At 54.1% G+C, this 22308-nt stretch overlaps 1 protein-coding gene across 1 annotated transcript; it reads left to right on the plus strand.

The window, feature by feature from the left end:
- Positions 1-208: 208 nt before the first annotated feature.
- NCF4 (neutrophil cytosolic factor 4) lies at positions 209-18360 on the plus strand. The gene is made up of 10 exons (XM_032836703.1): positions 209-402; positions 5562-5646; positions 6029-6182; positions 8397-8467; positions 11281-11408; positions 12511-12568; positions 13227-13325; positions 16195-16325; positions 16563-16628; positions 17987-18360. Exons 1-10 carry the CDS (start codon positions 371-373, stop codon positions 18180-18182), a joined length of 1020 nt encoding a protein of 339 aa, XP_032692594.1. The 5' UTR covers positions 209-370; the 3' UTR covers positions 18183-18360.
- Positions 18361-22308: the final 3948 nt, after the last annotated feature.

Raw genomic sequence — 22308 nt, forward strand, 5'->3', positions numbered from 1 at the left:
TCTGTTGGAATGGAGCTCTCTGATGCCCAACGGCGGCCCGGCACCAAGAAATCACATTGAGGAAGTCCTCAAAGCCCCCGAATCAGTGGATTCCTGCAAACCCAGCATCCAAGGTTGGGCACTTCCTCAATTGCAGTGCAGCTGGGAGGTGGGGAAGAGGAAGTGTGGGCCAAGAGTAGACCTAGAGAGCCCAGAGGAGGAGCCTCTTCTAAATGAAAGAGACAGGGGTGGGGCCTCCCCAGGGGTGGCTCTTGGGAACTCCTGGGACCACAGCAGAGACGCAGGGTGGCTAGAGGTGAGTGAGAGGTGAACTCGGCCCGGGCCTGGCCAGGTGAGACTCGCCACCCTCTCCCCGGGAGCACCATTGACCATGGCCCTGGCCCAGCAGCTGCGAGCCGAGAGGTGAGTAGGGCACAGTGCTCTCCCGGGGCCTCGTCCCTGTTTCCGGCAGGCCTTGGGGGACAGAGGCCCACCCTCCTACCGTCACTTACCAAAGTCAAAAGCTAAGAGGCCGGAGCTGAGTCAGAACCCGAATGCTCAGAAATGAAGTGCTTCAAGGAAGCCTCCAGCTGTGGCTCACTTCCCTCAGGCCCAGATGAAGGCACCCGAGGCTCAGAGAGGGGAAGTGACCTTCCCAGGGTCACACAGGAGTGGGTGTAGCGTCTGGACAGGGGTCCTGGGTCCCAGGCCGGGCTCGCTTCCCCCGTGGTCAGCAATGGCTTTCCATTTTCTGTTCAAAGAGAACCACAGGATCTGGCTTCTTCCTCTTTATCCAGGGCCTGCCTCAAATGTCAAAAGTCTTCCCTCCCTCTCAGACCACTCGCCCTGTTTCTTTTTCCTGCAGAATCCTTAGACCACTGGCATAAGAGTCTATACTGGCTCTTTTTCTGTATCATCGACTCCCCCATCAACAGGCCCCAGGAGGGTACCTGCCCCCCAGTCCCTGCTGTATCCCTAGTATGTAGAACAACACTAGGAGGGACTACGTGCTCCAGAAATCCTGCCCAGTGAGTGACTCAGTGAGTGGATCTTGGGATGGGAGCGTGTCCTTGGAACCTTCCAGTCCAATCCCGCCGATAAGAAAAATGAGGACCGAGGTGGATAAAGTCCTCCCACAGGGTCCCCCTGCAGCATGGCCCCACCAGGGCCTACCCCCATCTCTCAGCAAGACTGTGCCCTGAGCCGTGGGGGACCTGAGGACACGGGGCTTGGCTCCTGCCCTGGACTGGAGCAGCAGGTGGCATCATAGAGCGTGCCCACTGTGTGGAGGCAATTCCGAGGGTGGCCGCAGAGGGGTCAGGCCGGTATAGGTCAAAGCGGGTGGCAAAGGGTCCTCGGTGGAGTCTGGGGGCTGGAGGTGGAATTTCCAAAGGCTGAAGGTCAGAAGAAAGCTTGTCAGGGAAGGAGGGAGGAGCCACAGACGCAGATGCCCAGAGTGGGGGTCCAGAAGGGCCTTGATAAGTCGGTGGGCATACCTGGGGCTGGGGCTGCCCCACCAGGTTCTCCTCCCCGCCGGTTCTCCCCAGAGACCAAGTCGAACCCGCGAACACACGGGAAGTGGCCCCCATGCAAAGCTCGTGGCACTTCCTGTTTCTCAGGGAATGTGTAGGAAGACAGGACACCAGCAAGAGCCGGGGGTGCTCCCTCCCTCCCGCTCCCTGGTTCTTTGCAGCCACACTTGGCCCTCAGAGAAGGTGGAAGGAGCGCCCTCCTGCCTCCCTTCATAGGGCATGGAGCTAGGTCACGGAGTTACAGGCCTCCCTGCCCCTCGGGGGCCCTGTGCTCTGCTTGAGGTCAGAGTGGAGGATGGAAAGGAAGGGCGAGGATCCAGCAGGACTTTCAGAGACCCCAGACCCCACCCATCCAGAGTTCGAAAGGACTGCCTTGGGGTAGTGAGTTTGGTTCCAACAAACATGGTTTCAGCACCTACTGTGTGTGGGAGCCACCAAATGTGACCTAACTGTCCCCTGAGGGCCTCTCTAGGTTTCCATCAGCCCCTCCCGTCTAGGTTCCACGGTGGACTTTGCATGAATGACGCTGGTGCATGAGAACCCAGAGCAGCAGGGCCCTGGAGGACCCTGAGTTGACTACAGCTCTGAGGGGTCTTGACTGAGCTCTGCAGGGCAGTGGCTCTCCTGGGGGGATTTCTAGTCAGGTTTGTTGTGCCCCTGCCTCCCTCCTGATGCAGCAGGCAGCCTGGCCATTCCCCAGCTGACCACCAGAGGACTTGCTAAGACACGGGGTAGTCCCACCAGAAGCCCCTACTATGTGTTTGGAGCTGTTCTGGTATAGTGGGGAGCTATACCTGTTCGGGTATAGCGGGGGTATAGCGGGGAGCAGGGTCCCTGCTTTCATTGGGATTCTGGGGCTGGCCTTGTTACAGATGAGACCTCCTGACCTGTGCCATCCCAGCATCTTCCCAGAGTAAGTCTCCCTCTCCCAGCAGCCCAGGGCAAGGCACAGGGCCTTCTTGATGGGCCCTGCCTGTGTCTCACGTTACTTTCCCCCTCCCAGACTGTCCCTGCCCCAAAGTTCAATGCACTTGTCCCTCTCCCCGACCCCACCCCAGCATGGCTAGAGCCTTTGCACTTGGTTTCCCTTGCCTGTTGTCCTGTGGCCAACTCCAGCCCCACTTCTTCCAGGAAGCCCTCCCTGACCACTCTCCATCTGATTGAGCCATGAACCTCGGACATGCATAGCACCCTGCTTATTTATCTCTCTGATGGACGTAAGCCCCGTCTTCGAAGTGCCTGCTTGCTAAGCTCTCCTGCCCACTGCATTACTAGTCCTCGGGGGTGGGAGGGGATATAATAATGGCCAGGCTCTGGGATAGCTCAAAACACCATGTGCTTTTCCTTCACAGCCTCCCTGACCATTGAAAGGATGTTATTTGTTTAGTGTTAAACTCCTTCCCTCAGCCATGATACCCAGGAGGGCAGAGGCCGTGTCCAAATGTGCTTAGAACAGTGTGTGAGCTTCGCTAGATGCTAACAAGGGTTTGCTATTATCATCATTATTATTACCTCGGATGGGGAAACTGAGGTTGGGGGAACCTGGGGTTTATCTACTTCGTGCAGCAAGCTATTGGGGCAGCAAATTAGGAGCAGTGTGGAGGTGTTTGGGACCAAAATTCTGCTTAGGCTCGAATCTCAGCTTCTTGATTTACTTGGGCAGGTTCTGTAACCACTCTATGCCTCAGTTTCCTTGTCTGTAAAAAAAGGTGCCAGAAGGGGATCTGGCACATAGCACACGCTCAGGAAACTGTTAAGCGAGGCTATGACCCAACGTGGCAGATTCCCTGCCCAGGGCCATTTCTATGCTTGGTTCCTTCCTTCCTGTCCGGCCAGGCCCCCATCCTGTTGCGGATGAAATAAACATGAAATACACAGCCTCTGGGGAGAAAGTGGAGGAGGAAGCTTCTCCCAGGGGTGTTGCCATGGGGGCCTGTGTGGAAAGCGAGTGGGGAGGTTGCCAGGGGCCACTAAGTCGCCTGGGAAGTGGTGGGGATTTCCTCTGCCTGCCCACTGCCACCCTGAGTCACCCCCGGCCCAGCGGCCGCGGCCAGTGTCCTGAGGGAGCCAGAGGTCCCACGCAGCCCAGGCCACGTGGGGACCAGCAGCAGCTGGGACTGGGTGTGCAGACTGGGAAACCGATCTCCCCTGAGGGCCTGCCCAGTTTGGGGAGGTGGCAGCCCTGTGCCCACTCCCACCCTGCCTCCCAGTTGCTTGGGACTCGGTGACCCCTGGCTGCTCTTTCTCTGTCCCCTTAGCTGGTGTTTTCTCATCCTCCATCTGTTCCTCTCAGCCCCCTCTGCTCAAAGATTGCTCTTCCGGGGGGTCCCTACCACCAGTCAAGGGCACATGGGTACCTCCCCGACTCCAGCAGAGACCCACCCCCATCCCCCAACCGCCTTCACTGAGCTCTAGAGCCACACCAGCTCTTGCCAGACCCAGACTTGGGGGCCCAAGGGTCTCACATTAACATGTCCGAAACTCAGTCCATCAGCACCGCTCCCCTCCCACCCATCCTGCTCAGCATATGGGTGACATGTAAGTGTCACTCTTGACACTGCCCTTTCTTTCACCTCCAAATCCAGGCAGTCCCCAAACCCTGCTGGCCATTAGTCAGGAATGACTCACAGATTGGTAGCATGTCCGCTGGAAATGTGAGAGTCTGCAGCAGGGCACCAAGAGACATGTGGGAGCTTAAACAAATAAGGGCTAATTTTTGCACATGACAAGACGTCCAGAGGGAGGCCACAGCTGCTCCTGCAGCTCAGTGTCCTCAGGACCAGGATCCCGGAGATTCCTTTGCTCTGCCTCCTGTCTTTGCCTCATGGATGCAATATAGCTGCTGTGGGTCCAGACGGCACATCTGCTTTCAAGATAGGAAGAAGGGGGAAGGAGAGGAAACCATGCTGGCCTGTCCCTCCCTCTGGGATCAGGAAAGCAAACACTCCTGGAGAGGCCCCGATGGAGATTTCCTCGTAGGTCTCACTGGCCAGAACTGGTCACTTGGCTGGTCCTAGCTGCAGGGAGGCTAGGAAATAGGAATGAGATTATTGGGTTTGGTTCTAACCAATCATGGCCTATCACCTTGAGGCTAGGGACATTGCCACCCTAAAAAAATGGAACTTGATTGGCAGGAAGAAGCAGGGGACACAATAGTGAAGCAGTGTCCACCAAGGGCTGTGTCTCTGTGTCTGTTCGTTCCTCCTGTCCCTGCTGTCTGACTTGGGCCCCCACCATCTCTGAGCTGCACCACTCTGGGGCCTCGAAGGGCTGCTCTGTCCCTTCTGTCTCTGTGCTCCCTTTCCTCTGCATACAGCTGCCTGAGTTGGCCTGCCACAGCTGGGATCCTACTGTTTTTACTCTCTTCTGTAGCCTTGCGTGGCTCCCTATTGCCTAAAGAAGTTACCCGGCTCAACACCGGAGACCCTCCTCAGCCTGGCTTCACCTGCCCGTGCAGCCTCTGATCACAGCCAACTCCAGTCACACCAGACCCGAGCCCACTCCTCGTGCCTCGAAATCTTAGCATATGCTGTTCCCACTGCCTAGAATGCCCTCCCCTGACCTTCCGACTTTCTGTTTTACCTTCTAGTCTGGCGGGGAGGCAGGCTCAGAGCCGGAGGGTCTGAAAGGTCCCCTCCAACCTTCTGTTTGACCTTCTAGACCCCGTTCAAACGCCTCGTCCACCTCTGTGAGGACTTCCCCAGCTCGGGTATGATGACCCATTCATTCTCTCTGTGGGACGTGTGTTGACTTTGTTACCCACCGTGACCCACAGCCTCCCCCAGGGTTTGACACGGAGGAGGTTGCTGGATGTGCTTCTCCCAGATGAATAACGCAGCCGGGGAGCAGTTTGCTAGTGTGACTACTGACACATGGTCCCATCTCCAACTGCCTTTGCTGTCAAGGTCTGGCCCACGTCGCTGCCCGGCACTTGAAGGAGTGTTGACAGAGGAATGCGGGACACACCCTTGGTCACCTCTGCACACTTGGGCTCAGCGAGCCCATCAGTCTGGTGGTAACTGAACTGTCTTTCTCTCCCATCTTCCTCAGTGACTTTGAGCAGCTTCCCGACGACGTCGCCATCTCCGCCAACATCGCTGACATCGAGGAGAAAAGGGGCTTCACCAGCTACTTTGTAAGACAGACCCCTGACCTTCAGCTTCTGCCCGCTCAACCTCCAACCCTCTCATCCCCTTAACTTCTCTCTTGGTGGTTCGCAACAGGGAGGTTTCGCCCTCCAGCGGGCGTTTGGTAGTAAATATCTTGAGACCTTTCTTGATGATTCCAGATTGGGGCGGGGGCTGCTGCTGGCCTCCGGTGGACGGAGCCCAGAGAGGCTGCTCCGCACCGCCCCGCGCACAGGACAGCCCTCCCACCCCAAAGAAGGAGATGCCCCCACACCCACACCCCAAATACCGAGGCTGAGAAATGCTGCTCTAGTCCTAAGACCTTCTACTGCCACACCCCCTCCTCCTCTGCCCCTGACCTCCCTCCACCCTGACCTGTGTCCTCCCCAGGTGTTCGTCATCGAGGTGAAGACAAAAGGGGGTTCAAAATACCTCATCTACCGTCGATACCGCCAGTTCTATGCCCTGCAGAGCAAGCTGGAGGAGCGGTTTGGGCCTGAGAACAAGACCAGCCCGTTCACCTGCAGCTTGCCCACGCTCCCAGGTAGGCGGCCCGTCCCAGCCCCGCAGCCCGTCCCAGTCCTGGGGCCCCGGCGAGCTGGGCAGCCCGGCCCACGACAGAGCTGCGGCCCTCGGCCTCTCCTTCCAGCTCTGCCGCCCATGGTGGTCACTCCAGGTTTGCCTCCAGGCCAAGTATTTCGTCCGCGGCCCCTCCTGGCAGCCACGGGCTGCTTCCTCTAGCCGCATTGCCCTTGACCTCCTGGCCATCCATCCCTTGCTCACGGGGCGGACTCACCTTCAGCGCCCCCTGCAGCCCTGATTGAGAGCTGCCCTTTGACTGCTGCCCTAGCTTGGGCGGACCCCGGGGGACTCCCCCTGCTTCCCTGCTCCGCTGGAACCCTGTGGGCACCCCATCTTTGCTTCTGGACAACCCCCTCACTCCTTGCCCCCTGGCCTCTCTCCCCAGCTTGGTCCACACATGCACCTTGGATAGACCCAAATCTCCAGCGGCTCGGCACCTGCCCTCTCGAGCCCTGCAAGGGTGTGGGCTGCTCGGTCCGTGGGGTGGTCTCAGGGTGTCCCCCCCCATGCCCTGCAGGCCACATACAAGCCCCCTTCCCACAAACAGCAGAGACACTTCCTGACCTTTCCTTATTCAGGCTCCACACTCTGCCTCTGGCTTGCTCTCACTTTCTCTCTATCCCAGGGGAGGTCCCAGAGGAGCTGAAGCTGCCCCCAGGGGCTCCTGGCTTCCCCTTTCCTCCTTCAGAGCCACTTCAACTCACACCGGCCCCTCCCCTGTCTCTAGGCTGCAGGGGAAGGGAGACTCCCCACTCTGAGCCCGCCTCCCCACCGGACTCCAGGGAGCCCCTCCCTCCTCTCTGCAGCTTTCTCCAGACAACTTGTGGGTCTTTGTACACTTGCCTTCTCCTTACTTGTGGCATCTGCAAAGCTCTCCCACAGCCTTAGTTTTCCTGTCTTTAGACAAGCCTGTGCCATGAGTAGGCTTTCTGGTCATAAACCCCCTTGAAGCCCGACAGCCCTCAAAATCTCCATTCTTTTTGGAGTCTCTCACTGTCCCCCTTTTCTCCTTCTATCCCCTCCTCATCTACCAGCTTGGCTTCTGCTATCACAGTCCCACCGAATTCCCTTCAGGACGGTGGACCGTGACCTGTTACATTGGACTTCTGTGGGCCTATCCCGGCCTTACCATCACTGTCCCGCTTCCTCCTCCGGGAAGCCCTCCCTGACCTCCTTCCAGGTCTCTTCCTACCTCATCACTGCTCCTCCAGCTCCTGACGGAATCTGCCCCTTCTGCTGCTCCTGGGAAGGTTCTTGGGCATTCTCTGCCGTGCCATCTCTGGCTTTTTTCTCCCTCCCCAAGCCCTCCCTGCAACCAGGTGATCTGACCTCTGACCTTAGCTGCTCTCTTGTCGCTACCAAGTCTCAAAGGCCTCCCCACCCCAGACCTCAGATCCTGCGCTCCTACCACCACCCAATGCCAGCCCCTGCCCATCTCACAGGCAACAGGAGCCAGACATGTGCCTTCTTCTGGGGGCTCTTGGGGGGACAGTTCTACCAGGGCCCCCACCTAAGGCTCCTGGAGAGAACATTTGTCTTGGGCCAGCCAACATCTCTTTCCCGTTCTCCCTAAACACACTGCCTTGCTTTTGAGGAATGATTCATTCATCTACTCCACAAATATTTATCGATGTGGTCAATCACTGTGGTGTGAACCACCCAGAACCACTGTTCTAGATCCTTGGTTCCTTACATGGGGCGGGTATTCAAAGTATCCTTGAGATTTAAAGAATTCTGATGCCCAAGTCTCCACCCCCAAACCCCGAGATTCTGATGTAATTATCCTGGGGCAAGTCCTACACAATGAGGTTTTTAAACGCTCCGTGGATCACTTAAATATGCAGCTGGGGTTGAAGACCCCTGTCCTAGGGGATAGGCTCCAGCTGGGGCAAAGCAAAGCTCTTCCTCTCTTAGAGCCAAGAATCATGAGTGTGTGCAAGTGTGTGTGTGTGTGCGTGTGCATGCACGTGTGTGTGTAGGAAGAGGCAATAAAGAAGTAAAACAAGAAAAATATCATCTGGTGACAGGACATGCTAGAGAATGCAAGCTGAAAGGGGGGTGGCCTGGAGGCTGAGCCAGTGTATGGGGGCGAGTTCCTGGCCTGGGTGGGCAGCTCCGAGTCCAGAGACCATGGTCGTGGGCCAGGCTCCCAGGAGAGCTCTTTGCATTTCCGCAGCCAAAGTCTACATGGGTGTGAAACAGGAGATCGCGGAGATGCGGATTCCTGCCCTCAATGCCTACATGAAGGTAACGGTGGGGCTGTGTTACCTCGGCCCCTGGAGGGCCCCAGGGATGGTAGCGTCCCTGAAGGGGGCCTGGGGGCTGCTCTCCTGCTCCGATGGGGCCCCTCGGCAATCCACAGAGGCCGGACCTGGGGAGAGAAGCAGGATGTGTTCCCAGGGTTCCAAAGGGTGCAGCAGGAGTGATGGAGAGGGAACAAGGAACCACACTTGGGATCGAGAAGTCTGTGCCAGGTGCGCACAGGTGTCTGTGTCAGGTGTTCGGATACCAGCGTGAATAGGACCAAGTATGTGCCCTCAAGGTACCTGCTGCCCAGTGGGGACAGGGGACAGGTGGGTCATGAAATTACAAAACTGTGGCCTCTATAACAGAGGCAGGACGGGCCAGGGCCTCAGCTGTCTCACACAGTGACTTTGCACAAACTAGAGAAAGGCGCTTGGGTATTTCCCAGCCCGTAAACTGTCTGCATCCTTAGGAGATGGGAGCACAGAGAAAGAAGCATCTTGAAGGCAGAGACTGCTGTTCAAGAAAGGCCTTCTACCATTTAGGACTGTGCAAAAAAGGGACAGCGTTCCTCGTGAAGTAGTGAGCACCCCATCATTAGAGGCATCCAAGCCATGGCTCGATGGCAACCTTAAGAAACTGGAGAGGGAAGCCCTCCTCCTAGCACAGAGGCACTCTCATAGTCAGCGAGAGCTTCCCCTCCCCTTCTACTCTCATGGCAGAAGGGCACAGAGCTAGGAGTCTTCAGTCTTTGCTTTGACCTTAACTGTTTGCGTGATTTGGGGTGAATTGCTCATTCTCTCTAGGCTTTGGTTTCCTCACCTGTGAACTGGGCCAGTGCCTCCAGCTCGCTGGTCTCGGGAGCTTCCAGACTGTACAGGATCAGAACTCCTAGTGGAGTGAGCTGCAGGAGGAGGGCAGGGGAGGTGGGAGGCAGGAGGAGAAGACCCCAGCCCTCTCCAGTGGCTGCAGGAATTCTGGGCTCTGAGCAGAGAAGAGGGACGGTGGGAAGCCCCTGGGACGCAGCCCTGGAGACATCTCCCCTCAAGGAGGCGCTGTGGCAGCTGCTCTTTCAAGGTGGCTGGAGGCTCCTGTCTCCCCCTACAGGGCTGGGGGAGGGGTGAGCTGTGGAGGGAGGGGTGTGGCCATGGCGCTGGGGCTCTTCCTTCCACACTTGGGCTTAGCTACCAGCAGCCTGGAGGATCCCATCTCTGCCTTTTTGTCTCATTTGGTTCCTCCAAGCCCAGAAGGCAATCAGTGCAGGAATTTCTGCTATGAATAACCCCAGCCTATACTTGAAACGTTCAGAGATGGGGAGCTCACTACTATGCTTCCTTGCTCAGCCCCTGTTGGGCAGCTGCTAGAAAAATCTGATTCCCTGTCACTTCCACCCATTGGTCTCACCACTGTCCTCATGGAGAATATGGGTCATGTGATAGTGACACCTGCCTGGAATGATGTGGGGTGCTTTGACTGGTGGGTCAGGATAAACAAATCTGTAGGATAAACAAATAGGCTTATTTATTTCCCTCAATAACTGGTGAGTTAGATGTTATCCTCCCTATTCACAAATGAGAAAGTGGACCCACTCACGCCGTGTCGGAGAACAGCTGGATAGGAGGGCTGGGATTCGAACTCGCGGCTCTGTGTACCCACCGCGCTATGTTGTAATGAAAGCAACAGTGACAACGATTATCTCCAACTCGGACGGCGCACTTGCTAGATCAGATGGCCGGTAGAATTCTCTTAAGTATTGTGCACACATCACTCATTTAATCTTTACTCCATCCCCCAAGGCAGACCCTGGTATCATCCCCATTTCATTAATGAGCACACAGAGGAACATTGGCCCAAGGTCACCCAGCGAGGGAGGGGGCTTTGATCCCAGGCGCAGCCTGGCTGTGTGGCTGTGCCCTTAAACCCATGTCTGGGCTGCCTTTCAGCCCTCCCTGTATGACAGCCTTGTTCTTTCCGGGCTCTGCCTTCCCAGTTCCTCTGGGATGGACCTCTGCCCCCACTCCTGCTGCCTCCATGGGATTCTCCAAGGGGGTCCAGGTGCCTCTGGAGGACTCCTGGGGACCTGTGCATTGTACAGCTTGGGGGGTGACCCTGACGGTGTCCCGGTACTCTGCATCCTCACAGACAGCCTCGTGGTGGGTGTAACCAGCACGAGATTGAGTGAGGGTCCCGACTCCTCACTCTGCCAACTGGGTCAGATCCTTTGCTTCTCTGAGCCTCAGTTTCCCCAACTGTGATATGAGGTCAAGTGTCAGAAAGCACTTTTTAGGCTGTAATCCACCAAATGCTGTTGGTCTGTGTCACCTGAGACCTCCTTCCTCCCACTATTAGCTCATTTTTTATCTCGGGGCTGGGCCTTGGAAGCAGACGTCTCTGGGTAACCCAGCTCTGTCACTCGCTGGACAAGGTGGCCTGGGGCAGGTCCCCTAACCTCTCTGGCACTAACTTGCAGGTTGTTGCGAGACAGAGTGAGACCACCTGGTGTGGCACTCAGTGCCGTGTCAGGACAGTCACCACCATGTCCTTTCACCTGTTGTCACCATTATTGTTGTGTCTGGAGGCCTTCAGGTTTTCTCCAAATGGACTCTCCTTGAGCCAGCCAGTCCCCTCCCGAACTTGAACCCGGGAGGAAAGCTTATGAAACATTATATGTCTTGTTGCTATGCTCAGACAGAGAAAGCATTACTAGAGAGAGAGGGACCAGTGCGGGGGATGGGGATAGGAGAGAGGGGCTGGGATGTCCAGAGTTTCTGTTGACCGCCCCCCCATCTCCGTCTTGGCTTCTCTCCCAAACACAGAGCCTCCTCAGCCTACCCATCTGGGTGCTGATGGACGAGGATGTCCGGATCTTCTTCTACCAGTCACCCTACGATTCAGAGCAGGTGCCCCAGGCCCTGCGCCGGCTCCGGCCACGCACCCGGAAAATGTAAGTGACCGGCCCTTGTGCTCCCATGGGCCAGGCCTGGGCCCCTCACCAGGTGCCCTCAACCAGGCACTCTGGCCCAGATGCCCCCTAACAGAAGGCATTTCTTTTCCCCGGAGGAAGGGAAAAGCTAGACATCGGTTCTATCCCGGGACACCCCCAGGATGTTCAGCTTGTTAGCTGAGCTCTGAAAACCACACACAGGGTGGAGGGATAGAAGGTAGGCGCATTTTGTTGTGTGTGACAGTGACGACCAGAGGACAGAGGCTGGGTCACTGATGGAGAGCTGGGGATGCCTCAGAAATCACGGTGCCTGGAGAGAGTAGTGGGAGGGAGGGAGGGAGGGGAGGAGTTGCTCTCTATACAGACGTTCCCAGATCCTGGGATGCCCTGTCCCCCATCATGTGGTTCCATGGGGCCGGCTATGGCTTCTGGTGTATCACACTGGCCCCCAGGGGACACTCCCACTCCCTCCTGAGCAGAAAATAATCATGGAAAACCCGAGCTACTGTAATAGGGCTGGGCTTCCAAAGGCCAGGCTGCTGCTGCTAAGAATACAAGGAACAGTGCTCCTGAGCCCTGGCCTCCGTCTCAGGGCCTCCCTCCTTCCTCAGGCTAGTGTCTCTGAATGTCCTCTCGGCTCCTGGCCATCTCTCCAGCACGCAGGCAGGCATGGTCTCAATCTCAGCTAAGCCACATGGCAGGCCCATGCCCTGAGCCCTGGTGCAGAGTGCCTCTCCAACCCATTTCCCTGGCTGAAAAATTAGAGGTTGGGTGTGGGGAGTAGAAGGAAGAAGAGGTGTGAAAGCGTTGATAAGCTAAGGTGCTGAGCAAATGTGTATCTTCCTCCCCGCCTCCTTGTTGAGTCTCCATTTCCTGGTCCACGAAGGAGGATAGAATCCCTCCCCCGTGGGCAATAGGAACCTGGGTGTGCGTGCGTGCGTGCGTGTGATGGCCCAGAGGAACAATTGTAGCTGCACTTTTAACATCCTCTCCTTCCCCCGCCTTTCCTGCTCCTGATGAGGGGCTCCTCTGGGGACAGAAGCAGGGAGCCAGGCCCTGAGGGAACCAGGAGGGCTGACAGGCCTCCCTTTTCTCTCCGCAGCAAGAGTGAGTCCCCACAAGGCGCCATCATTGACCGCATGGCAGCTCCGCGAGCCGAGGTAACCCCCGCAGGGCCAGGCCTCCCACCTCACCTCTGGGCTCCACCCTTCACCACTGCGCCCCTCCTGCTAGACACCCTCTGTGTGCCCACGACTGGGGCTGGGTGCTATGGGGATCAGGGGCCTCAGCCTTGGCCCTCAGGGCACCCAACCCAGCTGACAGGAGGTGATATGGGGAGCACTCAGGTCGAGGGGAACGCAGCCAACCATCATCCATTCAGCAAGCTTTCCTGGCCTCCTCCAGGCCAGCCCCGCCATGGCGACTGAAGTGTCAGACAGAGATGACTCAAACCAGACCCTGTCCTCAAGGAGCCCCCGGCTCCTTGGGGACACACATGGAGAAACAGTGGGTCAGTGCTCTGGGCTTATGGGAGCCCTGGAGACCACACTGAGGCCTGGGGGGCTGAGGAAAGTGCTTGACCCCGGAGTTTGGCTCCTTGGCTCTCTGTGCTCCTCCCACCAGCTCTGCAAGGAGAGAGACCTGGGTTCTAATTCTGGCTCCTCCGCCCACAAATGGAGTGGCCTCAGACAAGCCAGTCGTGCTCCCTGGGCCAGTCCCCTCCTCTGTTAACTGAGACACTGAAGTATGCAAAGCAGTGTGGCAGGAACTTGGTGAATGCTCCCTTCCTCCCGCCCTCCTCCTCCTCTCTTCTCCCAGGCCCTGTTTGACTTCACAGGCAACAGCAAACTGGAACTGAATTTCAAAGTTGGGGATGTGATCATCCTTCTCAGCAGGATCAATAAAGACTGGCTGGAGGTGAGGATGGGGGTGAGGTTGGAGGTGAGACTGGAGGTGAGGATGGAGGTGAGAATGGGGATAAGGTTAGAGATGCTGTTGGAGGTGAGGATGATGGTGAAATTGGAGGTGATGTTGGGAGGATGGGGTGAGGATGAAGGTGATGTTGGAGGGGAGGGTGGGGGTGAGGATGGGTTGAGAATGGGTGTGAAGGTAGAGAGGAAGATGGGGTGGTGCTGGAGGGGAGAATGTGGGTGAGGATGATGGTGAGGTTGGATGTGATGTTGGAGGGGAGGATGGCGGTGAGGATGGGGTGAGGATGGAGTGAGGATGGGGGTGAGGATGGGGGTGAGGATGGTGGTGAGGATGAGGTGAGGATGGCGGTGAGGATGGAGATGAGGTTGGAGGTGAGGATGGGGTGAGGATGGGGTGAGGTTAGAGGTAAGGATGGTGGTGAGGATGGAGGTGAGGATGGAGATGAGGTTAGAGGTGAGGATGAGGTGAGGATGGGGGTGAGGATGTGGTGAGGATGGAGTGAGGATGGAAGTGAGGATGGCAGTGAGGATGGAGATTAGGTTGGAGGTGAGGGTAGGGTGAGGATGGAGGTGAGGATGGAGGGGAGGTTGGAGGTGAGGATGGGGCGAGGATGGAGGTGAGGATGGCGGTGAGGATGGAAATGAGGTTGGAGGTGAGGATGGGGTGAGGATGGGGGGAGGATGGAGGGAGAATGGAGGGGAGGATGGGGTGAGGATGGGGTGAGGTTGGAGGTGAGGATGGCGGTGAGGATGGTGGTGAGGATGAGATGAGGTTGGAGGTGAGGATGGGGTGAGGATGGGGTGAGGATGGAGGTGATGTTGGAGGGGAGGATGGGGGTAAAGAAGGTGAGGATGGCGGTGAGGATGAACGTGAAGGTGGAGCTGAGGGTGGGGATGAGGTTGGAGGTAGACATGGGAATAAGGATAGCGGTGAGGATGGAGGTAAGTTGGAGGTGAGGTTGTTTTGGGTTTGCTTGTGGGGGGAAATCAAAGGGGGCAGGCGCAGGGACTGCCCCAAGGAAGAGATGTCCTCTGAGGATAGTTCTGGAAATCAGAGCAGCTGGGTGAGGGCAGCCTGAGAACTACAGCCACAGGGGAGGCAAGTGTTTGCCTGGAACAGAGGATTCGGAGACCACACTTGCCTTTGGTTCAGAGGCCAGCAAACAGTGGCTTCGGGCAAGTCTGTTAATCTACTGAGTTTGATATCTTGGTCTGTCACGGGGCTTCTCACCACAGCACTGCTGACATTTGGGGCCAGATAGTTGTCAGCGGGGGGGGGCGGTGGGTAGTGAGAGGCCATCTCCAGGCATCATTGGTTGTGGGGGTTTAGCCGCCTCCCTGGTCTCTGCTCACTAGACCCCAGGAGCGGCCCTGCAGTTGACAATCTAGGGTCCCAGACATTTGGCTCTGGGGTACAAAATCACCGGCAGCTGAGACTCACTGGTGTGTCATCAGGGATGATTTCCCTTACCTTGTGGGCAGCGAGAAAACGTAGTGATGCGGACCTTAAGCTCTGGAGTCGGACTGTCTGGTGTCATTTCCTAGTTGTTTTTAACTAGCTTCCTGGGAACTTTGCTCAACCCTGTGGTTTCCTTTTCTGTAAACGGAGATAGCTGTCAGACCGTTTCTTCATCGCAGTCCTGGGAGGGCTGGCCGAGGTGCAGCTCTTTGGGGCTTGGCTCACAGAGGCCCTAGATATGTCCATCTGGCCGGTGCCGGGGCTGCTGGGAAGATGAAGGTCTCAATCTTTGCTTTGTTCCCACGTGAGGCATGTGTGGCCCCTACTGACTCAGTGAAGGGAGATGGGAGGCCCTGGCCCCTGTTGCAGCCGTTCGGATTGGGTCCTGCTGTTCTTAAACAAGATTCCCTTTTGTCGAGGCTCCTGAGGCAGGGGGTGTCTAAAGAAGATGGTGGGACGGGCCCCGCGGGGACTCCAGGGAGGGGAGAGCCCCTGGCATAGAGAGGTGCAAGGTCTGTTGGTCTCACGGACTTGGCAGCTTTGATCGTACCCCTGTTCTGGAGCCATGTCTCAGGACCCTATGGCTCTTACAGCTGTGGGGTATTGCTGGGAAACTCTCCAGAAACAGGAAATGCTTGTTACCTTCCTGTTTTCTGGAAAGTTCTCTATGTTAGTGGGATGGCCGATTTCTGGCCTCAGGTTAAGGGGAGGGTCCGGGAGGAGGGAGGAGATGAATTTGAGCCTCAGTATCTGTGTCTGTAAAGTGGGATGGGGATAATAACATCTTCTCTAGAGTTGGGAAGATTGGAGAACATGTGGGCAAAGCACAGGCTGTAGCTGGGTCGTGCATGGCCGGGGCTGGAGAGAGCTTTCGGGCCGTTGGCTCTAGAGCAGCTGCTCTGTGCTGTCCACAGAGTCAATGAGTGAATGAATGAATGAATGAATGAGTGAGTGAGTGAGTGAAGGGAGCTACCTCCCCTCCCCCATTCTGTGTTCCCTGGCCACTGGCTCAGTGTGAAGCTTACCCACTTCCCTGTGCATCCACCTCCACCCTGTGCATCCATCATCATGGCACATGCTCCCCATAGGAGGGCAAGGATGTCGTCCTCCCCAAACCCAGAGCCTGCCATGTGGCGGGTGCTCACTCAGGAATGACTGAATGAGATGAAAGCAGCTTTTCAGATAAAGTGAGATCTTGACCTATTCTAGAACAGAAATTTGTTCTTGGGGTGAACAGCATGGTGACCTCGGCCACTACTTCTTCTGCCTCTGCATACGACCTCGTCTGCATCATTATAAGGGAGCGGGGTTGGGGGATGTGGGGGGAGGAGGAAGCAACGTCTGGTCCTGGCGCCTCTCCTCCTGCCAACAGGGCAACCCCTCCTTTCCTCCTCAGGGCACTGTCAGGGGAGCCACGGGCATCTTCCCACAGTCGTTCGTGAAAATCCTCAAGGACTTCCCGGAGGAAGAAGACCCTACCAACTGGCTGCGCTGCTACTACTACGAGGACACCATCAGCACCACCAAGTTCGTGGCCCGGCTGCCCTCCCTGCCCGTCCCCACCCCCTGCATCACACTCCTGACTCTGAGACCCAAAGCGGATCTCCCCTCGTCCAAATAAAAGCCTGTGGTGGCTCGCCCTGCCCTCCAGATAAGCCATACCTGGGTAACAAGACGCCAGGCTCCAACGTGGTCCTGCCGGCCTTGTCCCCATGTCCCCCTTTGGCCTGATACCCCCTCACCGCTGCCTGTTGTCCCCCTTAGGGACATCGCGGTGGACGAGGACCTCAGCAGCACTCCACTGTTCAAGGACCTGCTGCAGCTCATGAGGTGAGAAGTGGGAGGGCAGAGGGTGGAGGGCAGAGGGCTGGGGACACCCCAGAGAAGCCAACAGCAGGAGGAACACAGCGCGAGTCAGCCGTAGGTGTTTTGCCTCCTGTTTTATCCCCAGCCCGGCCCCACCAGGCAGATATCAGCCCCCCGTGTCGGAGATGAGTGGGGGTCTGCAGAGAGACATACAAGGGGGCTCAGAGGAGGTCACGTGGTTCATGAGTGTGGCTTTGCAGCTCAAGCTGGAGTCTTCCTAGCCTTGGACTTGGGTCCTCTGCTATCAGAGAAACTCCACCTCCAGAGAGCCAGCCTCGGAATGGAAATAACCTTGTTCCACTGATGATGAAAATAATTCCTATTCATTCTTAAAAAACATGAGAAGGTTAGGCGTCTTGGTGGCTCAGTCGGTTAAGTGTCTGCCTTCGGATCAGGTCATGATCCTGGGGTCCTGGGATCCAACCCTGCATCAGGCTCCCTGCTCGGCGGGGAGCCTGCTTCTCCCTCTCCGTCTGTCTGTCACTCTGCCTACTTGTGCTTGCTCTCTCTCTCTTGATCTGTGTTAAATAAATAAATGAAATCTTTAAAAAAACAAACAAAAAACAAAAAACACAGAAAGGTAGAAAGAAGTGAAATATAGATATCCCCCCCTCTCATGATCAGATGCACATGGAGATGGCCTCCGAGCACACCCCCACCCCCACCGCATAACTATGACATCAGCTGGCTGCATGATGTCATTCTGGGGAGGCTCTGGAGTCGCCACCCCTTCTTGGCCATTGGGATCACCCTCCCCTTTCTCACTACCAGAAAGAACGCTGGGATCCTCATATGTGGTGACTTGCACAATTATTCCCTTCACGATGAGTTTCTAGAAGTGGAATTTTGGAGTCAAGGTGTTTGCAAGTCTGTTAGGCTTCCAACCCCATTTGCTGAGTTACCTATAGGAAGGTTGTATCAGTGTTTACTGTCACCTGCCATGTGCACCCCACACGAGATGGTCCCAGTCCTTAGGAGTTCTCATAACTGCACACAGGTAGCCCTCAGAGGCTTCATGGTCTCTGCTCTGTGACTGACCAAACTCACTCCCCTTCCCCAGGAAGTTCTTAACTTTGCACATGTACACACAAGGCATTTCAGGCTGTGCCAGTAACTTACTGTAAGAGCCCCTTCTCCCCCGTAGGTCTGTTTCTCCATCTGTGCAATGGGACCACACGAGGGATAAGGCCTGTATCATGCTCTGACCTCTTCTGATTCTTAGACCCCGGCTTTAAAGTTCCCTCAGCCCCCACTCCCTGTCTCCCTGAGGCTTAGTCCTAGGACCCCTGGACCTTCTATTAACCCTGATCTTTCCCACCCAGGCGGGAGTTCCAGAGGGAGGACATCGCCCTAAATTACCGGGACACCGAGGGTGATCTGGTGCGGCTGCTCTCAGACGAGGATGTGGTGCTCATGGTGAGGCAGGCCCAGGGTCTCCCCTCCCAGAAACGCCTCTTCCCCTGGAAGCTGCATGTCACCCAGAAGGATGACTACGCGGTCTACAACACTGTCCCTTGAGCTGATGGTGTGTCTGGGGCAGGGAGGGATGCTCAGTAAGAATCTCTTGGAGGAGAACAGGACCAGGAAAACCTGGGAGCGTGGAACAGACCTGCTGGTTCGAATCCATGGACCTGTATTCCGTCTGTCTGCACACTTGGTCTTGGAATTAAATAAACACTTTCATCTCAAAGGTTCAGACTGTGAAAGACGGTATCTTTTGAGGAACAAAAGGAGAGGAAGTGAAATCCCCATTAGTGAGGGTCAGCTAGGGGTCATTTATATATGGAAGGGGGCCCTGGCATTGGTCTTATATTCCGGCTGCCCCGTTCCCTTGCCCCATCCACCAACATCAAGATGTCGGCAGGGCCATGTTCCCAAGAAACCCATTAGGGTATCCTTCCTTGCCTCTTCCTAGCATCTGGTGGTTTTCTGGCATTCTCTGGCACTCCTTGGTCTATGGCTGCATTATTCCCATCCTCCATATTCACATAGTGTCCTTCCTTTGCTCTTCGAAGCTTCTCTCTGTCCTTGTCTGTCTCTGCATCCAAGGACACCGCCATATTGGGTTAGGACCACCTGAAGCACTTTGTTTTGACCTCACTCTACAGACCCTCACCTCTATAGACCCCATCACCACGAAGGGTCACATTCGGAGGTAGTGGGGGCTAGGACTCCAACATATCCTGGAGGGTGGGGGATACAATATAACCCATAATGGCACACTAGAAAATAGCCACTCGACAAAAATTCAGCAGACCTTGAAAACTCCGTTGTAACAAATCCAGTTGTTGGCTTCTAACATGTTGCCTGACCTGACTGGTTGGGGGGCTCTAGATAGGACACTCTCTTCAAAGAATCACAGCCTCACAAGAAGTAGTGGGGTTCTTTAATGACCCTCCCTCCTCTTTCCCTCCAAGCCCCCCATGTCACAGCTGGGGCCAGAACCCACAGCATGGAGGGGGAAGTTGTTCTGAATCATGGAGACAACACTGCTGTCAGGCTGCTTGAGCCACAGGGAGGCCATATTGCGGGAGGTTGGACCAGGGATTCTTGTGATGGGTCAAGGCCCCTGGGAGTGAGGGCTGAAGTAGTCCTGACAGAATGGCGTCTGTGCCTCCAAGCAGAAATAGAAGGAAGTCCCCTCTGGAGTGAAGCATCCTGAGTTTGGGCTAGGGATTCAGAGGAAGCAAAGGCGTATGTCAAAGCTCACTAACTCTCTGCAAACGAGAACAGGCAGTGCTAGTAAGCAACAACTTTAGAGTCGCAGGGACCACAAGGTTTTGAGCTATGTGACTAAAATGTTTAAAGAAATAAAGAATCAAAGCATAAAAATGAACAAGCGGAAGAGAATAACCAGGCAGATTTGCAAAAGAGAGCTGGAATGTACATGCATGCTATGTGTGTACCCACAAGCAGGTGTCTCTCTGTGTGTGTGTGTGTGTGTGTGTGCACCTGCTGAATCAGAAAACCCAGTGGGTGGGCTAGACTGTATATTAGGAGAAAAACAGTGCATTGGGAAAGAGAAAAATCAAAGAAATTCCCCAGAATATGACACAGAGAAACAAATGGTTGGACAATATGAAAATGAAGTTAAGAGATACAAACAACAGAATGTGGTTTTTAAAAAGTCAAACTCTCAGAAAGAGAAAATACAGAGAATGGAGAGGCAATGTTTAAAGAGATGGCAGTTGGAGCACCTCAAAACTGATCAGAAACTCAGAGCAGTGGGCCTAAGGAACTTGTCTGGACAAGGAGGGTAAATAAAAAGTGGTCTGTCCCTGGCCACAACATTTTGAAACTGCCAAAACACTGCAGCCAAGGAGGAGATTTTAAAAGTGGAGAAGGTTGAGGTCGCTACAAAATAACAATGAACATGATAAGCAGACTTCTCAACAGTATCAATGGAAACCAAAGTCAGTACTATGACACCGAAATTTTAGAGACAAAATAACTTTCGACCAAAAATTATATGCTCCAGAGCGCCTGGGTAGCTCAGTTGGTTAAGCGACTGCCTTTGGCTCAGGTCGTGATTCTGGAATCCCAGGATTGAGTCCCTCATTGGGAATCCCTTCTCAGCGGGGAGTCTGCTTCTCCCTTTGACCCTCCCCCTTCTCATGCTCTCTCTCTCTCTCTCATTTTCTCTCTCAAATAAATAACAAATCTTTAAAAAAAAAGAATTATATGCCCAGTAAAACCATCTTTCAGTAGTGATGGTGAAATGAAAACATGTACAGATAAAAACTAAGAGTTTGTCACCACGATCCTTGAACCAAAAGTAAGCTTAAAATACATTCTTCAAGAAGAAGAAAAAGATCCAGGAGGGACACTCTGAGATGCAAGAACATGTGATAAGCAAAAGCAATGTTAAGTATTGTGGTGGATTTGTCTTATGTTGACTTGCTAAGCTGAAATGATATTTCCAAGAACTTCTGTCCCTGCGTGGATCCCAACTGGCATGGGCCATTAGAGACATTTAATTCAGATTAAGAAGCAGCAAGCTTCTTCTTAGTTAAAAGATGCTACTGTAGTTCATGCCCATTGTTGCTTATCTGCGGGGTCATAGTTTGGAACTTCAGAACACCAAAGTCAAAAAGAAGATCTTCAAAGCAGTGAGAGAAAGTTGAAATTGCCACAATAAAGAATAGCACTTCAAATGATGGCAGGCTTCTTAGTAACACCTTCAATGTCAGGTCCCAGCTCCATTGCTGGAAGTGTAGTTAGCTCTGTGCCAAAGAGCACAGGTTTCCTCTGCAGGTCACCCTCACTGGAGTCTTGGTGGTGGTCAGAGGCTTATGTGACAGTTGTCCTCATGGTTTCAGCTCGCACCTGGAGGTTTCTGTTTGTCCTGGCTTCTCTCAAGTCACATGCGTCTTCTATTTTTGACAGCCTGCCTAGCAGACCTAACACAGATGCAATGGCATCATATGAAAGATTTAACCAGCTCCCATAGCAGAGGAAGACTGAATCCTCAAGGCAGAACTCTAGTCACACCTTTTCTAGTGACCCTACTTCTCTGATGGAATCCTAACTCACACATGTGCATGTAAATGCAAAGAAACAGTCTCAATATAAGTTAATAATAATGTCTAATGTCTAGGGTTTTAAAAAGGACAAATTAATGTGTTGGATGATAACAACCATATGTGCCTTAGGAGAGGTGGAATTAAAACATTCTGAGCTGCCTACACTATGCATAACCAGTGTTAAAGATTGTTTAATATTAGGCACATTAAATGTGCATAGTAAAATTTTTATGAAAATCATCCAATGAATAGGAAAAGAACATACGTATTTACTAATATTTATGTCAAAATGAATACAAAGAAAGGAAACCAATTAAAAAGGGGAAAGAAATTGGGTGCCTGGCTGGTGCAGTCAGAAAAGCATATGACTCTTGATCTTGGGGTTGTAAGTTCAAGCCCCACATTGGGTGTAGACATTACTTAAAAATAAAATCTTCAGGGGGAAAAAAAGAAAGAAGCAAGAGAGAAGAAAAAAGAAGTAGGATACAAAAAGTTACTCAGTAAAAAAAAGAAGTTCAAATACATCAATAATTTTGATACTTTGAACAATATATGGATTCCATGCACCAATTAAAAGATTGCCAGGTTAGGGGCACCTGGGTGGCTCAGTAGGGTAAGCCTCTGCCTTCGGCTCAGGTCATGTCTCAGGGTCCTGGGATTGAGCCCCACATTGGGCTCTCTGCTCAGTGGAGAGCCTGCTTCCCCCTCTCTCTCTGCCTGTCTCTCTGCCTGCTTGTGATCTCTCTCTCTCTGTGTCAAATAAATAAATAAAATATTTTTTAAAAAAGATTGCCAGGTTAGATTTTTTAAAAAAACTAAGTCCATGTGAGTGTCATACACATGAGAGACTCACATAAAATCTAAGGACAGAGAAACATTGAAAGTAAAAGCATACAAGATATTCCTGACAACTATTAAGCAAAAGACAGCCTTGCTGCAGGGGTCGGGGTGTCTCCAGAGAACCATGGTCTATTTTTGTGTAAACTTGGTACAGATTTAGTGACAGTTTCTGACCCCTAGCTAAATAATTACACTTACCGGCCACACTTGCCTCCATTGTTCCCTTATACTTTGTTTTCTCAGGGGTGTGTGTGATTTTTTTTTTTACTTATTTTTGACTC

Source organism: Lontra canadensis, unplaced genomic scaffold (assembly GCF_010015895.1).
Source record: "Lontra canadensis isolate GAN:19392208 unplaced genomic scaffold, GSC_riverotter_1.0 scaffold93, whole genome shotgun sequence".
Classification (NCBI taxonomy): Eukaryota; Metazoa; Chordata; class Mammalia; order Carnivora; family Mustelidae; genus Lontra; species Lontra canadensis.